Here is a 23042-nt window from a genome sequence, read left to right as displayed (position 1 = left end):
TGATTGCTTGTCAGTCAGGGAGTCTCATATCGTTGGAATTCCTGGATATACAAAATTAAGTTTCTTTTTTCTTCTGTAAAACTGTTCTATGTCAATTTAATTATTAGATCAGCCAAGGAACCTAGAAGGGAGAAGGGAAAGTTTTCATCCCCCACACTTTTTTTTTTTTTTTGTAATTCTTTATTTAAGGCTGCTAGCTGTATCCTTGACTTCATTTCTATAATAATTTATAAATAAATTTATAATTTATTATATCCTATTTTCATATTTGGATTTAATTTGCTTTTATATTCCTAGACATAGATTTCTAGGATACTTATAGACTTTTGATTACTAAACACTTTTTGTTTGTTTGTTTTATTTGACAGAGAGAGACACAGCAAGAGAGGGAACGCAAGCAGGGGGAGTGGGAGAGAGAGAAGCAGGCTCCCCACTGAGCAGGGAGCCCTATGCAGGACTCGATCCCGGGACTCCAGAATCATGACCTGAGCCGAAGGCAGTCGCTTAACCAACTGAGCCACCCAGGCGCCCCAACACTTATTATTTTTTTTTTTAAAGATTTTATTTATTTATTTGACAGAGAGAGAGACAGTGAGAGAGGGAACACAAGCAGGGGGAGTGGGAGAGGGAGAAGCAGGCTCCCCGCAGAGCAGGGAGCCCGATGCGGGACTCGATCCCAGGACCGTGGGATCATGACCTGAGCCGAAGGCAGTCGCTTAACCAACTGAGCCACCCAGGCGCCCCCAACACTTATTTTTAATGATAGAGGCAATATCACTACACATTCTACAGAATTTAGAAGGATAATAAGGGAATATAATGATCATAATAAGGGCAATATATTCAACAATTTAGATAAGATGGGCAAATCTTTTGATATAAATTACCCAAACACATAAAAAATAATAGATTTTATTATTTTTTATAATAATAAAAAATTATTATTATTTTTTAATTTATTAAAGCGCACCTGGGTGGCTCAGTCAATTAAATATCTGACTCTTGATTTTGCTCAGGTCATGATCTCAGGGTCATGAGTGTGGACCTGCTTGGGATTCTCTCTCTAGCTCTCCCTCTACCACTCCCCCACCCTCCCTCTCTTTCTCTCTCTCTCAAACAAATAAATATATATATAAATAAATATAAAATCTAAAATAAAAGATAATAGTTATTTTTCAATAGTCTATACACCTTGAAAAAATTTTATATATCGTTTTGTCATCCTATCTCCTGTCTCGGTAGCTTCAATGGTGGATTCTACCAAACTTTAAATAAAACAATAATGTGTGTTCCATACAAACTCTTCTAAAAAGAACAGAAGAAAATGTTCTCAACTCAATCTATTAGTCCACCATTTCTTTGAGACTTAGCAATTATACTAGCTTATCTGAACATTCCTTAGGACTTTCTATATAGACAATCATTTCACTGTGAATACAGTTTTTAGTTCTACTCCTTAATGTGAGTTTAGCATTACTGTAGGATATAAGATCAATATATAAAAATCAATTGATAGACACTGAGGAGGGTATATGCTATGGTGAGCGCTGTGAATTGTGCAAGACTGTTGAATCTGTACCTCTGAAACAAATAATGCAATATATGTTAAAAAAAAAAAAGAAGAAGAAGAAGATAGCAGGAGGGGAAGAATGAAGGGGAGAAATCAGAGGGGGAAATGAACCACGAGAGACGATGGACTCTGAAAAACAAACTGAAGGTTCTAGAGGGGAGGGGGGTGGGAGGATGGGTTAACCTGGTGATGGGTATTAAAGAGGGCACGTTCTGCATGGAGCACTGGGTGTTATGCACAAACAATGAATCATGGAACACTACATCAAAAACTAATGATGTAATGTATGGTAATTAACATAACAATAAAAATTAAAAAAATCAATTGCATAGTTTGTACTAGTAACTAAAAATAAAAATTAAATTTTAAAAATTCCCTTTGTAATATCACAATATCTTAAAATTATAAACCAATTAAGAATGACTGTAGCAAGATATAAAGCATACATGTACTCTGAAAGCAAAATATTTGTTAAAGAATATAAATACATTAATAAATAGAAAAAATACTGTGTTAATGGACAGATGACTCAACATTATTAAGAGCTGAATTCCCCCCAAAGGAATCTCCAGATTCAAGCATTCTCGAACAAAATTACAGACACATATTTAAAATTTTTCCAAACTGATTTAAAACTCATATGGAAATACGAGGAGCCTAAATTACTTCCCACAACTTTAAAAAAGGACAAAGTTGGAGAACTTACACTATCTGATTTCCAGTGATGTTGCAAACTGATGTTCAAAATGATGTGGTATTTTCATAAAGAGATCCCAGAGATCAACAAAGCAAACTAGAGTCCAGTAGTAGACGCACACATATATGGTCAACTAATTTCAGCAAAAGTCTGCAGTCAATTCAGTGGTGAAAAAGTAGTCTTTGCAACAAATGATAGTGAAAATATTGGCCATCTATATCTACCGCAAAAAAAAAAAAGGCAAAAAAACCTTTTATCTATGCATCACACCTGTACAGATTTATTTAAAATGGATCTTAGAGCTATATGTGAAATGTAGAAGTTAAAAAAAATTTGGTATAAAATATATGAGAAGATCTTCATGACCTTGGATTACAAGAAAAATTTTCTAAACATGTGTGAACGAAAAAGTGTCCAAATAGGGGCGCCTGGGTTGTGAAGTTGGTTCAACACCTGACTCTTGGTTTCGGGTTGGGTGGTGATCTCGGGGTCCTGAGATCAAGCCCTCTGCAGGGCTCAGCACTCAGCATGGACTCTGAGAATTTCTCTCCCTACTGCCCTTAGCCATGTGATTGTTTTATCTTTCTCACTCTCTCTCTCTCCCTCCCTATAAATAAATCAATCTAAACAAAATTCTCCATAAATAAATGATGATTTGCGCTTCATCAAAACTAAAACTCTGCAGCAGAACTAGTATATAAACAGGGATGAATTAAACAGCTGAGGATGTGAATGCAACTTGTATCCTTCTCTAAGGGTTGTCCAAGTGTGTACAGGGAGAAGGTTAGAGATATGACCAGCTATTTCCTCCTGTAGATTGGTACAGGTTAGCTCTTGAGTGCAGCTTTGTCAACACCGGGCATAACACTGATGTAGACAAGCTCTAAATCACTGGGTTGTAATGTTCCTTAAGATGAAGTGCTAGGATCCTTCATTTCCTCAGAATTATTAAACATTTAAAGCCCCGAGGAAGAAATAAACTAGAATAACACATTTCCTTGCGTCAATTGCTTACTGGCTATTTGAGCTAGTTATTCAACCTCTAGAACCTTCTGTGTTTTTATCTACATACTAAAGCTAATAATAATATGTGTGTCAGAATATGTATTATTATGATAAATAATATGATGAACTTAATCCACCCAACAAACTCTCAGTGACATTCTTTGGCAAAGTAGATTATAAAATTTGATTTCTTGACACTTCTTGCACGAGAAATTTACATGCTTGGATTGGCGTATGTAGAGAGAGACTGACTGGCTTTGGTGCAAGCAGATGTGACTGTGTCTAAACAACCTGTGAATAGTCAGTGAGCAGAGAAAGAACCAGATGGGAAACACATTAAAGGCTTTGCTGTACTTAGCTTCTTTTCTCTAATTTTACCATATCTTTTTTGCATTTCCTCCCTGCCAACATACATGATATTGCTCATTTTATTGATCTACCCATTCTACACATGAAGATGATCTTTATTCTAGTAGAGAAGTTGGTCATTTTAAGTACATGGCCTTTCAAACTTTAGACTGAAAAATGTTTTATGATGTTCTTTCAAAGCATAAAATCCAATCTTGCAATAGTTTTGTTTCTTTATTAGTAACTGTTGAGGAGGCAGTTTGTCCAATTTCTCTTTGTTATAAAAACTCTACTTAATTTTTTCTCCCTCATCATTTTTTCCTGCTTTTCCTGCTTCTTTGCACAGTGCCCCCAGAATGCTTGTGGTACCTGCTCGCATTTACTTAATGTAAAAGCATGTTCCTTTTCGTAACATTCCACTACCCAGTCCCTTCTCTGTCATAATTGCTGTGTGTCTTAAGAGATCTTATTTTACGTACTATGAAGCACGAGCAAAAAGCCTTTCATTAAAGTTGTAAGGTTTTAAAGTGTTATCTGTTTTCACTAGAAAATCTTTTTTCAGAAGACTCTTCATTTAGTTACAAGATGACTTCCTTTAGGTACTGTGCTGCAATGTATTTTGTGATTAATAAACTTTGTTTTTTAGAGCAGTTTTACTTTCTCTGCAAAATAGAGCAGAAACCACAGAGATCCCATACACTGCTGTCCCCCTCACTGGGACAACCTCTCCCTCCAGAGTTCTACATGTGTTACAACCAAATGAACCTATACCGACACATAACATTTTCCAAAATTCAGGGACATACAGAACAGCTTCACTACCTAAAAATCCTCTGTGCTCCACCTACTCATCCCTCTCCCCTCCCTAAAACTTGGCATCCACTGACTGCTCTTTTTGCTGTTTCCATAGTCTTGCCCTTTCCAGAATGTCCTATATATAGAAGGCCCCCAACTTACAATGGTTTGACATGTACTTTTCCAACTTTACGATGGTAAAAAAGTGATATACATGCAGTGGAAACTGTACTTTGAACTTTGAATTCAGGTCTTTTCCCGGGCTACTGATATGCAGTACAATCCTGGTGATGCTGGGCAGGGGCAGCAAGGTGCAGCTCTCAGTCAGCCAAGCAATCGGGAGGGTCAACAATCAAAAAACTTACAACCACTCTGTACCCATATAGCAATTATAGCAATTCTGTTTTTCACGTGAATATTTAGTAAGTTACATGAGGTATTCTATGCTTTCTTACAAAATAGGCCTTGTATTCCATGACTTTGCCCAACTCTAGGCTAAAAATGTAAGTGTTCTGAGCACAGTTATGGTAGGCTAGACTAAGCTATGAGGTCTGGTAGGTTTGGAGTATTCCATGCATTTTGACTTAAGATATTTTCAACTTCTGGTGGGTTTATTGGGACATAACTCCCTTGTAAGTTGAGGAAGACCTGTAGTTGAAATCATACAACAGGGAGCCCCTTCACATTGTGTTTTTTCTCTCTGAAATATGCATTTAAGTTTCTGCATATATTTTCTTACCTTACTAGCTCAGTTCTTTTTAGTGCTGAATAATATTCCATTCTCCAGATGTACAGTAGTTTATTTATTTATTCACCTACTGTAGGGCATCTTGGTGGCTTCCAAGGATTGCTGATGATGAACACATCTGCTGTAAACATCCATGTGTAACCAAAATGAATTAATTTTTTCATTTACTTTGTGGTTAAATCACATCTTATTTATCCTTTGCTAGTTCTCTCTCTCTCTCTTTGTCATTGCAGTAGGAAAAGTCTTTGGTTGTGGATCCAAGGACTAATCATTTGGTTATCAAATTTAGACAGGTAGGGGTGAGCAACACATAAATTTTAAATATAGTTCTTTAACTTTAGGGGAAATGATAACTTGCCAATAGGTGGAATGCCAGGAAGTGTGTTTCAGCATTCTGAATTATAGATTCTCACTCTGTCTTCACTATTTATTATATCAGGAGAGTTGATCCCCCCACCCCAGGAACCATTTTAAAACAGATTCTACTTGGGACATCAGGGTGGCTCAGTCGGTTAAGCAACTGCCCTCAGCTCTGGTTGTGATGCCAGGGTCCTGGGATGGAGCCCTGCATCAGGATCCTTGCTCAGTAGGGAGTCTGCTTCTTTCTCTCCCTCTGCCCCCGCCACCAGCTCTGGCTTGTGCTCATGCTCCCTGGTACACTATCTCTCTCTCTCTCTCATATGAATAAAGAAAATCTTTTAAAAAAATAAAAATATAAAATACAAAACCTACACTAAATGTTTATTTCTTTACACAACTGATTTCTGTATGAACTAGAGGATATATATATAAATATTTCTAAGAAATTTAAATTAAATCTTATAGTTTTAGATTGTAGCTTTTTTTTTTTTTCCGATTACAACTTCTGAACTACCAAAGGATGTCTGTCATTGAGTGGTCTGGCCTCTATTTCCAATGTTTTAATAAAAGCGTCATTAAAATATTTTCCTTTAAAATTCACAAACTAATATACCATTTTTTAAAATTTATTTTTTTGTTCTGGTTCAATTGTTTTTCATGAAGTTTCCCCCACAAATACCATCTTAGTAACCCATAAATTTAACTTAATTACCAGTTAATTTTGGTATGCAATAATAAGGACTTGCTCAATGATCACTTTGAACTTGTAGAGCTATTGCTTCCATTCACGCAGCTGGGGAGTGAGTCTAATGGTCCACAAACCCCATGAGATAATCCCTGCTATTTTCACTCACATCTCCCTCTTTTCCTTCTCAGAGTTGCTTAGCCAATAAACTTCTTCAAATTAACTGTGTGCTTCATTTGAACATAGTGATGGGCACCAAACCTTTCTCATGGCTTTTTTCATCTCTGAATGTCTCAGAGTATAGATTAGGGGATTGAACATAGGAGCAATGATGGTATAAAATAGAGCAAATACTTTGTCCTCAGGAAAAGTAGTAGGTGGTCTAAGGTAGATAAAGATTACAGGCCCAAAAAATAAGATGACCACAGTGATATGAGACCCATAGGTGGAGAGGGCTTTGCGTCTTTCCTCAGCTGAGAGATTTCTTTTTTTTTTTTTAAGATTTTATTTATTTATTTGCGAGAGAGAGAATGAGAGACAGAGAGCACAAGAGGGAGGAGGGTCAGAGGGAGAAGCAGACTCCCCGCTGAGCAGGGAGCCCGATGCGGGACTCGATCCCGGGACTCCAGGATCATGACCTGAGCCGAAGGCAGTCGCTTAACCAACTGAGCCACCCAGGCGCCCAGCTGAGAGATTTCTTAAAGTGAACAATATTATCCCATAAGAAACAAATAAAACAATAAAGACTACTAAGCCAAACATACCTGAAAAGGCAACCACAAGGACACCAGTGATGTACGTATCAGTGCAGGCCACCTTTAGCAAAGGAAAAACATCACAGAAGTAGTGATCGATTTCATTAGGACCACAGAAGGGCAAGCCAATTGCAGTGGAAAATAGAGGAAAGGCATGGACGGCCCCACCAGCCCAAGTAGCTAAGAGGAGATTGCACCTTGTCCTGTTCATGGTAATCACATAGTGGAGAGGTTTGCAGATGGCAGCATAATGATCAAAGGCTATGGCGGTAAGAATGAAGATCTCAGTGCCTCCAAAGAAGTGCACTGTAAGGACCTGTAACCTGCAATTACTCTAAGAGATGGTTTTTCTTTGGACTAGCAGGTCAGCAATTAACTTGGGTGTAACCGTCAAGGTGTAGCAGATGTCCATAGAGGATAAGTGCCTGAAGAAGTAGTACATGGGTTGATGAAAAAGAGGGCTGCATTGGGGCGCCTGGGTGGCTCAGTCGTTAGGAGTCTGCCTTCGGCTCAGGTCATGATCCCAGGGTCCTGGAATGGAGCCCCACATCGGGCTCTCTGCTCAGCGGGAAGCCTGCTTCTTAGTCTCCCACTCCCCCTACTTGTGTTCCCTCGCTTGCTGTCTCTCTCTCTCTGTCAAATAAATAAATAAAATCTTAAAAAAAAAAAAAAAGAGGGCTGCATCGAATGGAGACAAGGATCAGAAGGTTTCCTGCCAACAGGGCAACATAACAGAATAAGAGCACAAAGCAAAATATTTCTATGTTCTGGTCATATAAAAGTCCTAGAAGTAATACCTATGTTATTGATACTCCTCAAAAAGATTTGAGATGGCAAATAGTTGACAGCTAGGGCATTTTTAGAATGGTCTGTACCGTAAGACATCAATTCTATTTTAAATTACTATTCAAAATTCTAACCTCATAAGTGTAGAAATTTTCAATTTGTTCCTACTTTGCTTTCAGGATCTATAACAAGGATCCCTAGCCTCCTTTATATAACAAAATAATACAATTATGTCACAGAGGGTTCAGCAGTTAACTGTAACTAAGGAGTACTGAAAAGCTTAAGAGTGTGAGGATCGTTGACCTATCTTCTACTTACTGCAACTGATACTAATCTTTGTTTATGAGGTAGAAACAATGTTAATTTTTCAGATATACCTAATTACTAAAACAAATTGATGTATAGGCAACATTTATCTAAGTAGACTTGGACAATAGAAGTATGGAAATCACTGGACCAATTCAAATCTCTGATTCTAAACAGAAGAGACATATCAAGAGAATTTAAGTAATTTCTCAGGATTTTAAAGTAACACACTGTAAATACGAAAAGACAGAAATCCTGTTTCTTCCTCAATCTGGGGTTATCTTTCTTTTTTTGTTTGTTTTTTTTTTAAATTTTATTTTCTTTTCTTATGTTAGTCACCATACAATACATCATTAATTTTTGATGTAGTGTTCCATGATTCATTGTTTGCATATATCACCCAGTGTTCCATGCAATGTGTGCCCTCCTTAATACCCATCACCGGGCTAACCCATTCCTTCACCCTCCTCCCCTCTATCCTCAGTTTGTTTCTTGGAATCCATAGTCTCTCATGGTTCATCTCTCCCTCCAATCCCCCCCCCTTCATTTTTCCCTTCCTTTTCCTAGTGTCCTCCATGCTATTCCTTATGTTCCACAAATAAGTGAAACATATGGTATCATATGGGGCTATCTTTCAAGGGAGAGACCTGAGAGGGATGTCATGAAGGACAGTAGGGAAAAACTCTTTTGATTCTTCCTCTGAGCAGAAAAGAATATGCAACACAATGGGTTGACCAACACCCCGTCTGCCTTTTTGAGAATGTATGTAAGTAAAGAGGTACAGAACATTTAATACACACATGTATTCTTGGATTTGCTGATTCTAAAACATTTGAAATAATTTGCCTTCAGTTTTACAAAAATGCAAATTCCTCATCAGGATTCCTGCTTGTTTTCTAGATCATCATTGGAATTTCATCTCCAATAGCTCAAAACCCCAGCCTGTATTCTGAGGAAACTTGCTCTATGATCAGTGCTGTTAGCAAAGGTAAAAGGGAAGAGGGAAAGTCAGTTGAGGAGAATTGCTGTCATAAAACAATAAAATGATACCGAGGACCCCTCCCATGGAACTACTGAAGTCACAATTGGTAAATAAAGAACATCAGGCAACCACTGAACAAGTGGTTGAAACAGTAGCAACACAGAAAGGGGCAGAAACGCTGAGGCATCTCAAATCAACTGACCAGTGTGATCCTGGAGCAAATGGCTTCATCTCTCTTTAGGCCTCCTCTTCCTCATTTCGCAACTAAGCTATCATTACAAAATTCAGAATTTTAGTGAGGAATACATGAGGTAACATGAAATAGCCAGGGACATGTGTGGTTCAAAACTGTCATTTTCTTTTACAGTCTTTCATCTCTGAGTGATTAGGTTAGGACCACAGACCGTCATGCGTGCACACACACAATCAATGGGAAAATAAAGGAAATAAAAAAGAACATTTACAACATGGATTTAGCAAGTATGATCATGACAAACTCCAATTTCAACAATCTCTTACTGAAACTGTGTTAATAATATCTTAATCAATGGGTTATCTTAGCCTGTTTTTTAACACTAGTCACTAGTCTATTTTTTTCTCTACAAAAATGTACACAAACACTTACTTTTTGGTATTATTTAATACAAATTATGTGTACCTTTTTGAAAATGCTGTTTATGAAGGAATACAACCTGTCATATTTAAATAAAAGTTTCTACCACAGATTCAAACTTTCCCTTAATGTAACAGAATGTAGGGTGCCATAAACTTACCATGGTTGACTCAGATGAAACTACTCTATTTTAGTCAGGCAGATGTTTTGTAATATAAGAAATTCTTTGTTATTATACATATTCAAGCACAAACTGGTCTGTTTCTTTTTTTCAAAGATTTCATTTATTTATTTGAAAGAGAGATAGAGAAAGAGAGAGAGTGCACAAGCAGGGGGAGAGGGAGAAGGAGAAGCAGGCTCTCCAAAGAGCAGGGAGCCCGATGTACCCTGGGATCATGACCTGAGCAGACGGCAGATGCTTAACAGACTGAGCCACCCAGGTGCCCAAACTCATCTTTGCTTAATAGGAATATGGAGGACTGCTTGTATTCAAGAGTTGGGGACACAATGAAATTCACTGCCAACTTGAAGATAGTTTATCTAAATCTACTGTTTTGCTCCCCAAAAGGGAGAATTTCGCTTATAGCTAATGTGCCACTAAAACTAAAGCTTGCTGAAACATTTTTATAGTAATAAATTGTCATATGCTGCAAGAGAAGTTATATGCTTTAGAATGAAATTATATAGAAGTAACATAAAGAACACACAGTTAGCCTAGCACATGTGTGGTGGGACCCTTCCCATACCAAGGTGACAAGGGTAATTCACTAACCATAAGATCTGAGTGGCTGTCTGGTTAGTTTTGGGACTGCATCAGGAAGCATTCCATCCTCAGGTAGTAACTCTGCCAGTTTGTCTCTAGTACCAAAATCTGGAATCAAATGCGAAGAGTTACAAACCCAGATTTCAAACACATCCAGATGAATTCTCTGCAAATATTTTGACTATTTCAACACTTCTTAAATTTCTACAGTTTATAAGAGAAGTGGACTTCCAGGATTCACTAAGACTCAGTGATGCAAGAAGTAGATCTTCATCCCTCAGGAAAGCAGGTGAGAATTATGAAAGCTGATTTAGCTGCCCAATGATAGTGCTGAGGAAAAATAGGCAAAATGGGTTTTTATATTCCTGCAAAACTTAACACGAGTATTTAGGTCCTAGGAATCATCCCTTTATTTTATGCCTATGCCTGAAGATAATATGGTTCAGAGAAACAGAATACAAACTTATGTGGCAATATGATGATTAATAGGTCTTTGAAATCTTTACGTAATTATATTCCCAGGGGCATTTCCAGACAGGTCTTGGCCCAAGTGTTGCAAAGCCGTCATCACATTAATGTGCTTGGTGCTCTTGGCTATAAACTTTCCACAATTGCTTATCTGGAAAAAAAATTGACCCTTTTTCCCTGAAGGCCCCAAAAGGCTAAGTCTGACTGCCCTGTGCTCTTCCAGCTTTCTGAAGAACAGGAGGGAAATTATAGCCTGTAATAGTACCAGGTTAGAGATGAAGTAGGAGAAGGAGAACCAAAGATGGCCACTTTCAGTCCTTTTTTGGGAAATTATCAAGATCTTCGGTGTGCAGGGTAGGTAGGTAAATAAAATAATGACTTTGGTATGATGTTAGCATTGATGGATGAGCTGATGGAAAAAGGTAGACAAAAAAAAGAAAGGAATAAAAAATTCTTCCCCATAACTTTGGAGGGAGGAAAAGCAAAAATGATATGAAAAAATCAGAGGAAGGAAGCAAAGTACACCAAAGCCTTTAATGTGTCTCCCATCTGGTTCTTTCTCTGCTCGCTGACTATTCACAGGTTGTTTAGATGCAGTCTCATCCTCATGCACTGAAGCCAGGCAGTCTCTCTCTACCATATGCCAATCCATGCATGTAAAGTTTTCTCATGCAAGAAGTGTCAGGAAATCAAATTTTATAATATTTAATCTGCTTCAGATCAATCTCATTAGCCAAAAAATAACAAAAAATGTACTGAGAGATTGTTGGGTGGATTAAGTTCATCGTATTACTTGATGTTCACAATAATGCATATTTTGACACACATATTATTAGCTTTACTATGTAGATAAAAACACAGCAGTTTCTAGAGGTTGAATAACTAGCTCAAATAGCCAGTAATCAATTGAAACAAGAAAATAGGTTATTCTAGTTTACTGCTTCTTCAGGTCTTTAAATATTTAATAACCTTGAGGAATTGGAAGTCAGTCGCTTAACCAACTGAGCCACCCAGGCACCCCGAGGAATTGAAGGATTTTAGAACTTCATCTTAAAGGACATTATAACCCAGTGATTTAGAGCTTGTCTACATCAGCGGTATGCCCAGTGTTGACCAAGCTGCCCTCAAGAGCTAACCTGTACCAATCTATAGCAGGAGATAGCTGGTCATATCTCTAACCTTCTCCCTGTACATACACTTGGACAACCCTTAGAGAAGGATACAAGTTGCATTCACATCCTCCACTGTTTAATTCATCCTACTAGTTGTGCTGCATAGTTATAATTTTGGTGAAGTATAAATCATCATTTTTTATGGACACTTTTTTTAGATATATTTATTTATTTTAGAGTGAGGGAAGGAGGGAGGGCAGGAGGGGGAGAGAGAGAACGAGTGCATGGTGGAGGGGCAGAGAGGGAGAGAAATTCTCAAACAGACTACACACAGCATGCTCAGCCATGTTAGGGGCTTGATCTCAGGACCAGGAGATCACCACCTGACCTGAAACCAACAGAACGATGCTGAACCAACTACACCATCCAGGCGCCTCTATTTGGACACTCGTTCAGTTCAGAAATTTTTTTCGTTTAGTTCACATTCAGAAAATTTTTCTGGTAATCCAAGGTCATGAGGATATTCTATATTTTACGCCATTTTTTTTAACTTTTACATCTCACATATAGCTCCAAGATCCATTTTAAATAAATCTGTACCAGTGTGATGTATAGATAAAGGGTTTTTTGCCTTTTTTGTTTTATTTGTTTTGTGGGGTAGGTAAAGATGCCCAATATTTCCACTATCATTTGTTGCAAAAACTATTTTTTCACCACTGAATTGACTGCAGACTTTTGCTGAGATTACTTGACCATGTATGTACAGAGCTACCACTGGGCTCTCTAGTCTGCTTTGTTGGTCTTCTGGGATATCTTTATGAAAATACCACATCATTTTGAACACAGCAGTTTTGTAACATCGCTGAAATCAGATAGTATAAGTTCTCCAAATTCGTTCTTTTTTAATGTTCTGGGACCTAATTTAAGGCTCTTGTATTTCCATAGGAGTTTTAAATCCATTTGCAAAAATTTTGAATATGTGCCTGTAATTTCGTTTGAGAATGCTTGAATCTGGAGATTCCTTTGGGGAGAATTCAGCTCTTAATAATGTTGAAACATCTGTCCACAAACACAGTCTTTTTTCTACTTATTAAGGTGTTTATATTCTTTTAATGAATATTTTACTTTCAGAGTACATGTTTTCCTTATATCTTGCTACATTTATTCTCAATTATTTTATAACTATAAGACATTACAAATAGGATTTTTAAAATCCAATTTCTATTTGTTAGTTACTAGTACAAACTATGAAATTGAATTATGTATATTGATGTTATTACTTGAAATTATGCTAAACTGACATTACAAAGTAAGAGAACTAAATTTATCTGTACACAAAGTGAAATGATTGCTTATATAAAAGTTCTGAATGTCTGTGTGTGTCTGCTAATATAATAGTGTTATATACACTTGCCTCCAAAGTAGTAATAAAGCAGTTATAATTATTATGGTCATATAAGGAAGATATTACTAGTTCAGTGCTGTTAACTATAGCAATAGAGAGCATGGGTAAGAACTTGGAGGAAAATCATTAACTAGTATAATCTGAAGTAATCTTGGCTCTGCCCTTAATTAGCATCTTGATCTTGGCAGGATCTTTAACTTCTCTATGTTTCCATTACATAATGTATAAAATAAGTATAAAACAATAGCAAGAATTATCTTACAGGTTTGTGATGGGGATTAAATCAGAAAATGTCTGCAAAAACACTCAGAGCCACTATATATTCAATTATAATAAATACTCTTATTGTTATTATTACCATCAATCTAATTCTCTGACACTCTTTCCTCATCTCAAAATGGATGGAATAATACCAACCACACAGGAGGTTATCAGTCTTCAATTTTATTAAAGTATACATATACATATATATATATACACACACACACATACATATATGTATACTTTAGATTATATACTTTATAATATAATTTATAATTTAGAATCCTTTAGTATTATAATACTATTTCTAAGGACCCTACAGAAAGAATGAGTCATAAGAGAATATTTTGAACAACTCTATGCTAAATTTAAAAAGACTGACAATGCCAAGTATGGGTGAGGTTGTAGAGAAATGGTAACGCTCATATATTGTTGGTGGAAATGTAACAAAACACCACCACTTTTGAAAACACTTTGGTGGTTTCTTAAAATGCTAGCATACACTTATCATATAACTCAGCAATGCCACTCTTAGGTATCAATCCAAGAGAAATGATAATCTATGTCCACACAAAGGCTTGCACATGAATGTTCACAGCTCATCATTCACTATGGCCATTACCTGGACACAATTCAAATGTCCATCAGCTAGTGAATAAGTATACAAAATGTGGTAGAGCCATACTGTGGAATACTGTTCTTTCTAAAGAGGAACAAACTACCGATAATACAATGTGATAAACATCTAAAACAGTTTGGTAAACGGAGAATTAATGCTGTCTTTTAAAAGTCTGTTTCTCTCCTGGTTATGCTATGTGGCTTCACAAATGAATCAAGGGAAAATCTGATGTGTCCTTGAGATTCCCTACATCTCTGACCAAAGCTCTGAGGATTCCTTCATGTCTCAGCAGTTGCTGTCAATGTGTATAAACCTTGGATCCTCAGTTCCATCCTGTACCCAGAAATGACAATTCCCACAGTAAATGTCATTGTTGCTGTTCGTCTCAGCTGAGTTTACCCCCTATTTTTAATCTCATTTATTTTAGTTCTTCTTCCCTTAGTAGCTGTCTAGAAACTGTGGGTAATGGCCCACTGCCCTTGGAATAAAGTCTAACTTTATGTAAGAAATTTGTTGTATAGGGGCGCCTGGGTGGCTCAGTCGTTAAGCGTCTGCCTTCGGCTCAGGTCATGATCCCAGGGTCCTGGGATCGAGCCCCGCGTCGGGCTCTCTGCTCGGCCGGGAGCCTGCTTCTCCCTCTCCCACTCCCCCTGCTTGTGTTCCCTCTCTAGCTGTCTCTCTCTCTCTCTGTCAAATAAATAAAATAAAATCTTTAAAAAAAAAAAGAAATTTGTTGTATATAGAATTCATCATAAATTGACCAAAGCACACTTTTTTGATCTTAGAATTCACAATGATGGATGGGATCAATATGTTTTTGTCAGGTCAAACATGGCATAGATTCTTAACCTGTCATATTTTAATTGTGAGGTTTGGACCAATGGCTTCAAGTCCATGAGCCTTCTTGAATTAACTAATCTGCACATTTTGGATAAGCAAATGACTTAAAGTTGGTTTTACCACAATACACCCATTAGGAAGACCAAAATATGGGACACTGTCACCAACAAATGCTGGTAAGAATGTGGAGCAACAGGAACTCTCCTTTATTGCTGGTGGGAAAACAATATGGTGCAGCCATTTGGGAAGACAGTTTGTCAGTTTCTTACAAATCTAAACATATTCTTACTGTAGTCCAGCAATCTCACTCCTTGCCATTTACCCAAAAGTGTTGAAAACTTATGTCCACCAAAAAACCTGCACATGGATGTTTCACAGCAGCTTTATTCATAAAGCTTTGTCCATACAATTGGAAGCAGTCTGATGGGTTAGCAGCCTAAGATGTGTAACATGAGCAATATAAAATGACTCTGAAGTCTAAATGGCTCTTTGCTTTTATAACCCTATAGTCATTTTATACCATAATTTTAAAGGCAACATGTTATCATCAATGCTGTTGTATAAAAATGAGCAGAATTCCAATTCTTAATAAAAATATGTTAGAATTTATAGATAGGGAATATATATATATATATGGTAGCATAATCTGTGGTTAGGTTTTCTCTTTTTTGCACACATTTCTCTTCCTCTCAGTGCAGAATCTATCATTCATTGCAATTTACTCTTTTCTTTATTTGGTAAGTAATCCTTGCTGAGATCATCCAAAATGTCTTTTGACCTTTGTTTCCATTGAATCAATGATGAGATTCAAGCATACTTATTTCTTACCTGAAATAACTTTTTTACTACTACACAATTTCCTGATGGCATTTTTCATTTGCTCATTTCTTAAGGCATAGATTAAAGGATTTAACATGGGCGTTATCATGGTGTAGAACACTGCAACTGCCTTATCAATAGATAAAGTAGTCGCAGGTCTCAAGTACACAAATATGCAGGGCACAAAGAATAGGACAACCACTGTGATGTGGGAGACACAGGTGGAAAGGGCTTTGCGCCTCGCCTCCGAGCTATGGTTCCTTAGGGAGTGCAGAATGACCACATAGGAGATGATCAAGAGGAGGAAGAGTAAGACACAAATGAAACCACTGTTGGCAGCAACGAAGAGCCCTAGAGTGTGTGTATCAGTGCAGGCAAGATTGAGCAAAGGGTTCAGATCACACAAAAAGTGATCTATGACATTAGGGCCACAGAAGGGTAAAGGAATGATAAAGAGGATCTGTATGGCTCCATGAAGAAAGCCTCCAACCCACGCCACTCCCATTAGCAGGCCACACACCCTCCGATTCATGATGTTCGTGTAGTACAATGGCTTGCAGATGGCCACATAGCGGTCATAGGCCATCACAGTGAGCAGGATGACATCAGCACCTCCAAGGAAATGTTCCCCAAAGATTTGGGTTATACATGCATTGAATGTGGTGGTCTTCTTTTCACGGAGTGAATCTATGATCAGTTTAGGGTTATTGACAGAAGAATAGCAGGCATCAATGAAGGAGAGATTGGCAAGGAAAAAGTACATGGGGGACTTCAGTAATGGGCTGGTAGTGATAGTGACCACGGTGAACACATTTGCTACTACAGAGACGATGTAGATGACCAAAAACACAACAAATATGATTTTCTGCATCTTTGGATTCTCTGTGAGCCCCAGTAGAACAAACTCTGTCACATTGTTCCTATTCACCATTATTTCATAGTGTGATTAATTGCACTACCTGAAAAAAAAATCACTTTTGTTTAATGTAACCTTGAATTGATTAAGCTTCTTCATCTAGTAAATAAAAAATACCTAGATTCTAATGATTTGTGAATTCTCATGAGGTTTTTTGAGATAGAAAAGAAGTTTTGAGTTCTTTAAGATTATTTGATTTATCTCCTTGGAGAAATTTCTGTTGAGTATGGACGTGGGGAACTTTGTAAACACACAGGCGGGAGATCATTTGTGCACACTTCATCATCTGAGGTGACTAAGCCTAACATGAAGTAGTAGATCCTACACATAGTGGCAGCTAAGGAAGAAAGGAGAGGTAGTTTATGATGTAAAGGCTATGAATGCGGGGTTAAGAAATTTTCCCTCTATCCTTAAGAAATGAGGATCCATAGGCAGACAGTGAAAATATAGGAGGAAAAGTGAAGAGAAATTTGAGGAAGGGGGAATAAGGGATATAATTTTAATAAAGAACTTCATAAGACATTTGCTGATTTAATCCCCACCACAACCCTGTAAGGTAATTCCAGCTATTTCTTTTATACTTATTTTATACTTTATGTAATAGAAACACAGAGAAGTTAAAGATCCTGCCAAGATCAAGATGCTAATTAAGGGCAGAACCAAGATTAGTTCAGATTATACTTGTTCATGTTTTTCCTCCAAATTCTTACCCATGCCCTCTGTTATAATAACAACATGGAACTAGTAATTTCCTTTTTATATGACCACAATAATTGTGATTGCTTTATTAGTACTATGGAGGCAAGTGTATGAAACCCAATTTCATTAGGAGACACACACACACACACACACACTGACATGCTTGAACTCCCAGTTTTCAAATAAAATGTTGTACTGTATTCATTGAAAGATCTTTTTATCTTGACTTCTCCCTCAGACCTAGTTCTCCCTACTACAGTCCATCTCCAAAGCAAACCATCTGTTGAATGTCGAAAAGGATTTCCACTGTGGTTAAGTGTTTTGTTTTGAAAATCAAAAAGACCAGGGTAGAATTCTGATTTTTCCCCTTGCATTTTCTTTTACCTGGAGTACCTTTCTAGCACAATACATCCTTGTTTCCTCATCTATAAAGCAAGATTAATAATATCCATATCCAAGGTTTTTTTTTTTTTTTTAAAGATTTTATTTATTTATTTGACAGAGAAAGACACAGCGAGAGAGGGAACACAAACGGGGAGTGGGAGAGGGAGAAGCAGACTCCCTGCTGAGCAGGGAGCCCGATGCGGGACTCGATCCCGGGACTCCAGGATCATGACCTGAGCCGAAGGCAGTCGCTTAACCAATTGAGCCACCCAGACGCCCCAATATCCAAGGTTTTTATGAGAATTTTTATGAGAATTGTCAAATATCAAACTGATATTTGAACATATCACCACGGTGTTGTACACACAGAGGACTTTCATCTATTTTGTAACTGTGTAGCCACCTAGGATATAGGAATTATTTGACATATTGAGTGATAATGATGCAATAATTTAACTGTGCAAGAAGTTCAGGATGAATCCTCTCCAATTTTACTTTTAAAGAAGACATGCAGACTCGGGTGCCTGGGTGGCTCAGTCATTAAGCGTCTGCCTTCAGCTCAGGTTGTGATCCCAGGGTCCTGGGATCGAGTCCCACATCGGGCTCCCTGCTCTGCAGGAAGCCTGCCTCTCCCTCTCCCACTCCCCCTGCTTGTGTTCCTGCTCTATCTCTCTCTCTGTCAAATAAATAAATAAAATCGTTAATAAAAAAAAAAAGAAGACATACAGACTCAATTATCTGTAGCTTTATTACCAGAAAGAATTCTCCATTCATGCTTGGACTACACAGCTGATGATATCTTTCATTTATTATTCATACTTATGTCTCTTCTATGTGAGAAGTGTGTTTACATTTTGTTTTCACTCTCGTGTTTAGTCCAGATTATTAAACTAAATGTCTCACTGAAAAAGCATGCTGTTTGGTGACGAAGAGGAGGGTCTTACAATTGGCTTCAATTCCTCGAGTTTCAAATTTTTCATCTGTCAGCTTAGGTGAATGATATTTACCAACTATCTTGAAGAAATGGGGTGAGGATGAAATACTCTAATACTGTATTTGAAGGGACTGAAACAATGATTAATATATATGGGAAGTAACAATCTTTAAGATGCATCAGCAATATGTAAAACTTACCTTACAGACTTAGAAGATCTTAATGATGTTTGGGGGTGTTCAGAAATAATCGCATCTTCAAACTGACATCCTCTCAGATAAGTAACATTCAATATGAAAGATATGACACACCCAGTAAGAGACTATTCAAATAATTTGATATCAAATCAACAGCTTTTAAGAAAGTGTTTTTATCAATCAAAAGCTTCCCTTCTAGCCTAAAGCCTCAAATTGTTTTTACAGAACACTTGGGATTTGAATTTAGAATGGATTATTTTGAAACACTATGGAGAAGTCATCTACAGATGGCTCTGGTCCCATAGACAAGGTGCAAGAAGTATGGAGTAAAAACATTCAAATGTGTCATTCTAATCTTAATGAATCTTGCTCTGCAAATGTGATCAACAAAAATCATTTTCACCTTGCACTGCAGGGATATTTAAAGAGGTTTCCATAAAGGTTCAAGGGCTTTTGTGTTGCTACTTTCTCTCCCAGGAATTAATTATCTCCTCTGACAGAAAGGCTTTGTCTTATAAACCATGCTGAAGAGACATTTTGACAAACATCCAAATTTGAATAGGGAATTGAATGCCCAGTACTTGGTACACAAACATGTCGGAATCCCCTTCCTCTAAATAAACTTCAGTTTCTAAGAAACCTGAATGTCAGGCAAATAGAAAAATGGCGTAATTCCAGTGTGGTGACCTGTGATGTAGTTAACCTGTTGACTCGTGTCACAGAGAGAACTTCTGCCTCCTTAGCAATAATAAAACTTCTCTGGAACCTGCTACTGATTGCTCGAGAGCTGGAGCAGTGAGGGCATGAAATCAATGGCAGCCGCTTTAAGGTTCTTGACTCCAAAAGCCTTTTTTGTTTGTTTGTTTGTTTTTACATTCTTCAAGAGGCAGGAAGTAAATAGAAACTTGAAAAGCTCCCAATTAGTTATCTTTGGGATTCATGGTTTGGGCAGTATGGAATACCGGGCAACTTTAAACTTGTAGAGAGAGCTCAAAACACAAGACGAGTCCCAGTTGTTCCACATCTTTGTCAGCTGGTACTGTTATTTCCTTTGAGTCATTCTAGGAGACCTGAAGTGATGTATTGTTGTGGTTTTAATTTGCTTTCCTGATGACTAATGATGTTGAGATTTTTTTTTCATATTATTATTGGCCATTTGTATACCTTCTTTTGTATACTTTTGTTCAAGCCCTTTGCATAATTTAAACCTAAGGGATCTGGTTTCCTTATGACTAATTTATAAATTTTCTTTACAAAAAATACAGGTCTTTGTCATATGTGTGTTGTGTATATATACAATATTTTCACCTAATCCGTGGATTGCCTCTTCATTTTTAAAAATGGTGTTACCTGATAAGCACTGAGTTTTAAAACTTGGACAAATTCCAATTTTTATTTTTTTCTCATTGTTCATGATTATTGTTTTGTATCTAATAAATATCATCTACCCCCAAGGTCAAAAGGATTTCTTCTGGAATTTCTAGGATTTAGCTTTAACATGTAGACCTCTGACTCATTTTGAGTTCATTTTTGTGTATGGTATGAGGTGAGGTTGTGGTTTAGATTTTTTTTCTCATATGGATATGCAATTGATCCAGTATAATTTGTGGAAAAGTCTATACTTTCCCCATTGAATTACTTGACATCTTTGTAAAAATTCATATAATTAGGCCTATATCTAGGCATTCTGTTGGTTTCAAGGTCTCAGTGTTTATCCCTAAGCCAATACCACACAGCACTGATTATGAGTTTTATAGCAATTCTTGAATTTAAGTAGAGTAAGCATCCAAACTATGTAGTGTATGTGTTTGTTTGTTTTTTCTTTGAATATGTTTTAATCTTCAAGATTCTTTTAAATTTGTGTATTTCTATATAAATTTCAGAATAGAATTGATAATTTCTTTAAAAATACTGTTGAGATTGTTATTGGAATTGTACTGAAAGCAGAGAATGACATGGTAAAAGTGGAGTCTTTTAACCCAATGACAAAGTATATTTCTCCATTTTTCTATTTAATTTCTATTGGCAGTGTTTTTTAGTTTTCTTTTTTTTAAGATTTTATTTATTTGTCAGAGATAAAGAGAGGAACAAACACAAGCAGGGGGAGTGGCAGACAAAGGGAGAAGCAGGCTCCCCACTGAGCAGAGAGCCCCACGTGGGGCTTGATCCCAGGACCCTGGAATCATGACCTGAATCGAAGACAGATGCTTAACTGACTGAGCCACCAATGCGTTCCTCTAGTTTTCATATACAGGTTTTGAATATACTTTTAGAATTTATTCCTGGGGCACCTGGGTGGCTCAGTTGGTAGAGCGACTGACTCTTGATTTTGGCTTGGGTCATGATCTCAGGGTCATGATATTGAGCCCTGTGGAAGGCTCTGTGCTGGGCGTGGAGTCTGCTTGAGAGTCTATCTCTCTAGTTCCCTATGCCTCTCCCCTCACTCTCTCTCTTTCTCTCTTAAAAAAAAAATTCCTCAAATTTTGTTTTACAGATTTTATTTATTTTGTTATTTTAGAGAGAGAGAGCATGCACAAGTGGGAAGAGGGACAGAGGGAGAAGGAGAGACAGAAAATCTCAAACAGACTCCATGCTGAGTGTGAAGCCTGACACAGGGCTCGATCTCACAACCCCAAGATCATGAGCTTGAGACAAGACCGAGAGTTGGATACTCAACCAACGGAGCCACTCAGGTGCCCCTCAAATTTTACGTTTTAAAATAGTATTCTACATACAGTTGTTTCTAATTTTAATTTCTAATTGTTGCATTTACAGAAATATATGAGGTATTTTTTATTTACATTGTATCTTATGACCTTGCTAAATTAACTAATTAGGTCCATTAGAATTTTTGTAGGCCACTTAACATTTTCTACCTATATAATCATGTCATCTGCACATAAATATGTTTTTGCAACCTGTCTCTTCCTATCCAATCTGTATGTCTTTATTTCTTTTTCTCATCTTATTGTAATGGCTAGAATGTAAGGGACAATGCAGAAAAGAAATGATGAGTGGAATTGCTTGACTTGTTCCAATGCCTGAAAGAAAGTATTTACTATGATATAATACGGTGCTTGTAGGTTTTGTAGATATGCTTCTTATCAAGCTGAACAAGTACCTTTCTGTTCTTCATTGTTAAAGCCTTTTTTTTTTACATTTTTTAAAATTGTAATTTATTTTATTATGCTATGTTAGTCACCATACAATACATCATTCGCTTTTGATGTAGTGATCCACGATCCATTGTTTTCATATAACACCCAGTGCTCCATGCAGTACGTGCCCTCCTTAATACCCATTAGCGGGCTAACCCATCCCCCCAACCCCCTTCCCTCCAAAAACGTCAGTTTGTTTCTCGGAGTGCATAGTGTCTCATGGTTCATCTCTCCTTCTGATTCCCCCCCCCCTTCATTTTTCCCTTCCTTCTCCTGAAGTCCTCCATGCTATTCCTTATGTTCCACAAATAAGTGAAACCATATGATAATTGACTTTCTCTCCTGATTTATTTCACTTAGCATAATCTCCTCCAGTCCTACCCATGTTGATGTAAAAGTTGGGTATTCATCCTTTCTGATGGGTGAGTAATATCCTATTGTATATATGGAAAACATCTTCTTTCTCTGTCTGTTGAAGGGCATCTCGGCTCTTTCCACAGTTTGGCTATTGCGGACATTGCTGCTATGAACATTGGGGTGCATATGGCCCTTCTTTTCACTACATCTGTGTATTTGGGGTAAATACCCAGTAGTGCAATTGCTGGGTCATAGGGTAGCTCTGTATTTTTTTTTATTATGTTATGTTAATCACCATACATTACATCATTAGTTTTTGATGTAGCATTCCATGATTCATTGTTTGTGTATAACACCCAGTGCTCCATTCAGTACATGCCCTATTTAATAGCCATCACCAGGCTAACCCATCCCCCCAACACCCTCCCCTCTAGAACCCTCAGTTTGTTTCTCAGAGTCC

The 23042-nt window shown here is 37.3% G+C and overlaps 1 protein-coding gene and 1 pseudogene across 1 annotated transcript; both read right to left on the bottom strand.

The window, feature by feature from the left end:
• Nucleotides 1-6427: 6427 nt before the first annotated feature.
• Nucleotides 6428-14649, bottom strand: LOC102730089 (olfactory receptor 4P4-like; annotated as a pseudogene).
• A 1286-nt stretch (nucleotides 14650-15935) lies between these two features.
• Nucleotides 15936-16868, bottom strand: LOC102729792 (olfactory receptor 4C46-like). The gene has a single exon (XM_031017801.2). It carries the CDS (start codon nucleotides 16866-16868, stop codon nucleotides 15936-15938), a length of 933 nt encoding a protein of 310 aa, XP_030873661.2.
• Between the last annotated feature and the right edge of the window lie 6174 nt (nucleotides 16869-23042).

Source organism: Leptonychotes weddellii, chromosome 11 (assembly GCF_054177405.1).
Source record: "Leptonychotes weddellii isolate Sample4059 chromosome 11, ASM5417740v2, whole genome shotgun sequence".
In the NCBI taxonomy this organism is placed as follows: domain Eukaryota; kingdom Metazoa; phylum Chordata; class Mammalia; order Carnivora; family Phocidae; genus Leptonychotes; species Leptonychotes weddellii.
This window is presented reverse-complemented; position numbering and strand designations above follow the sequence as displayed.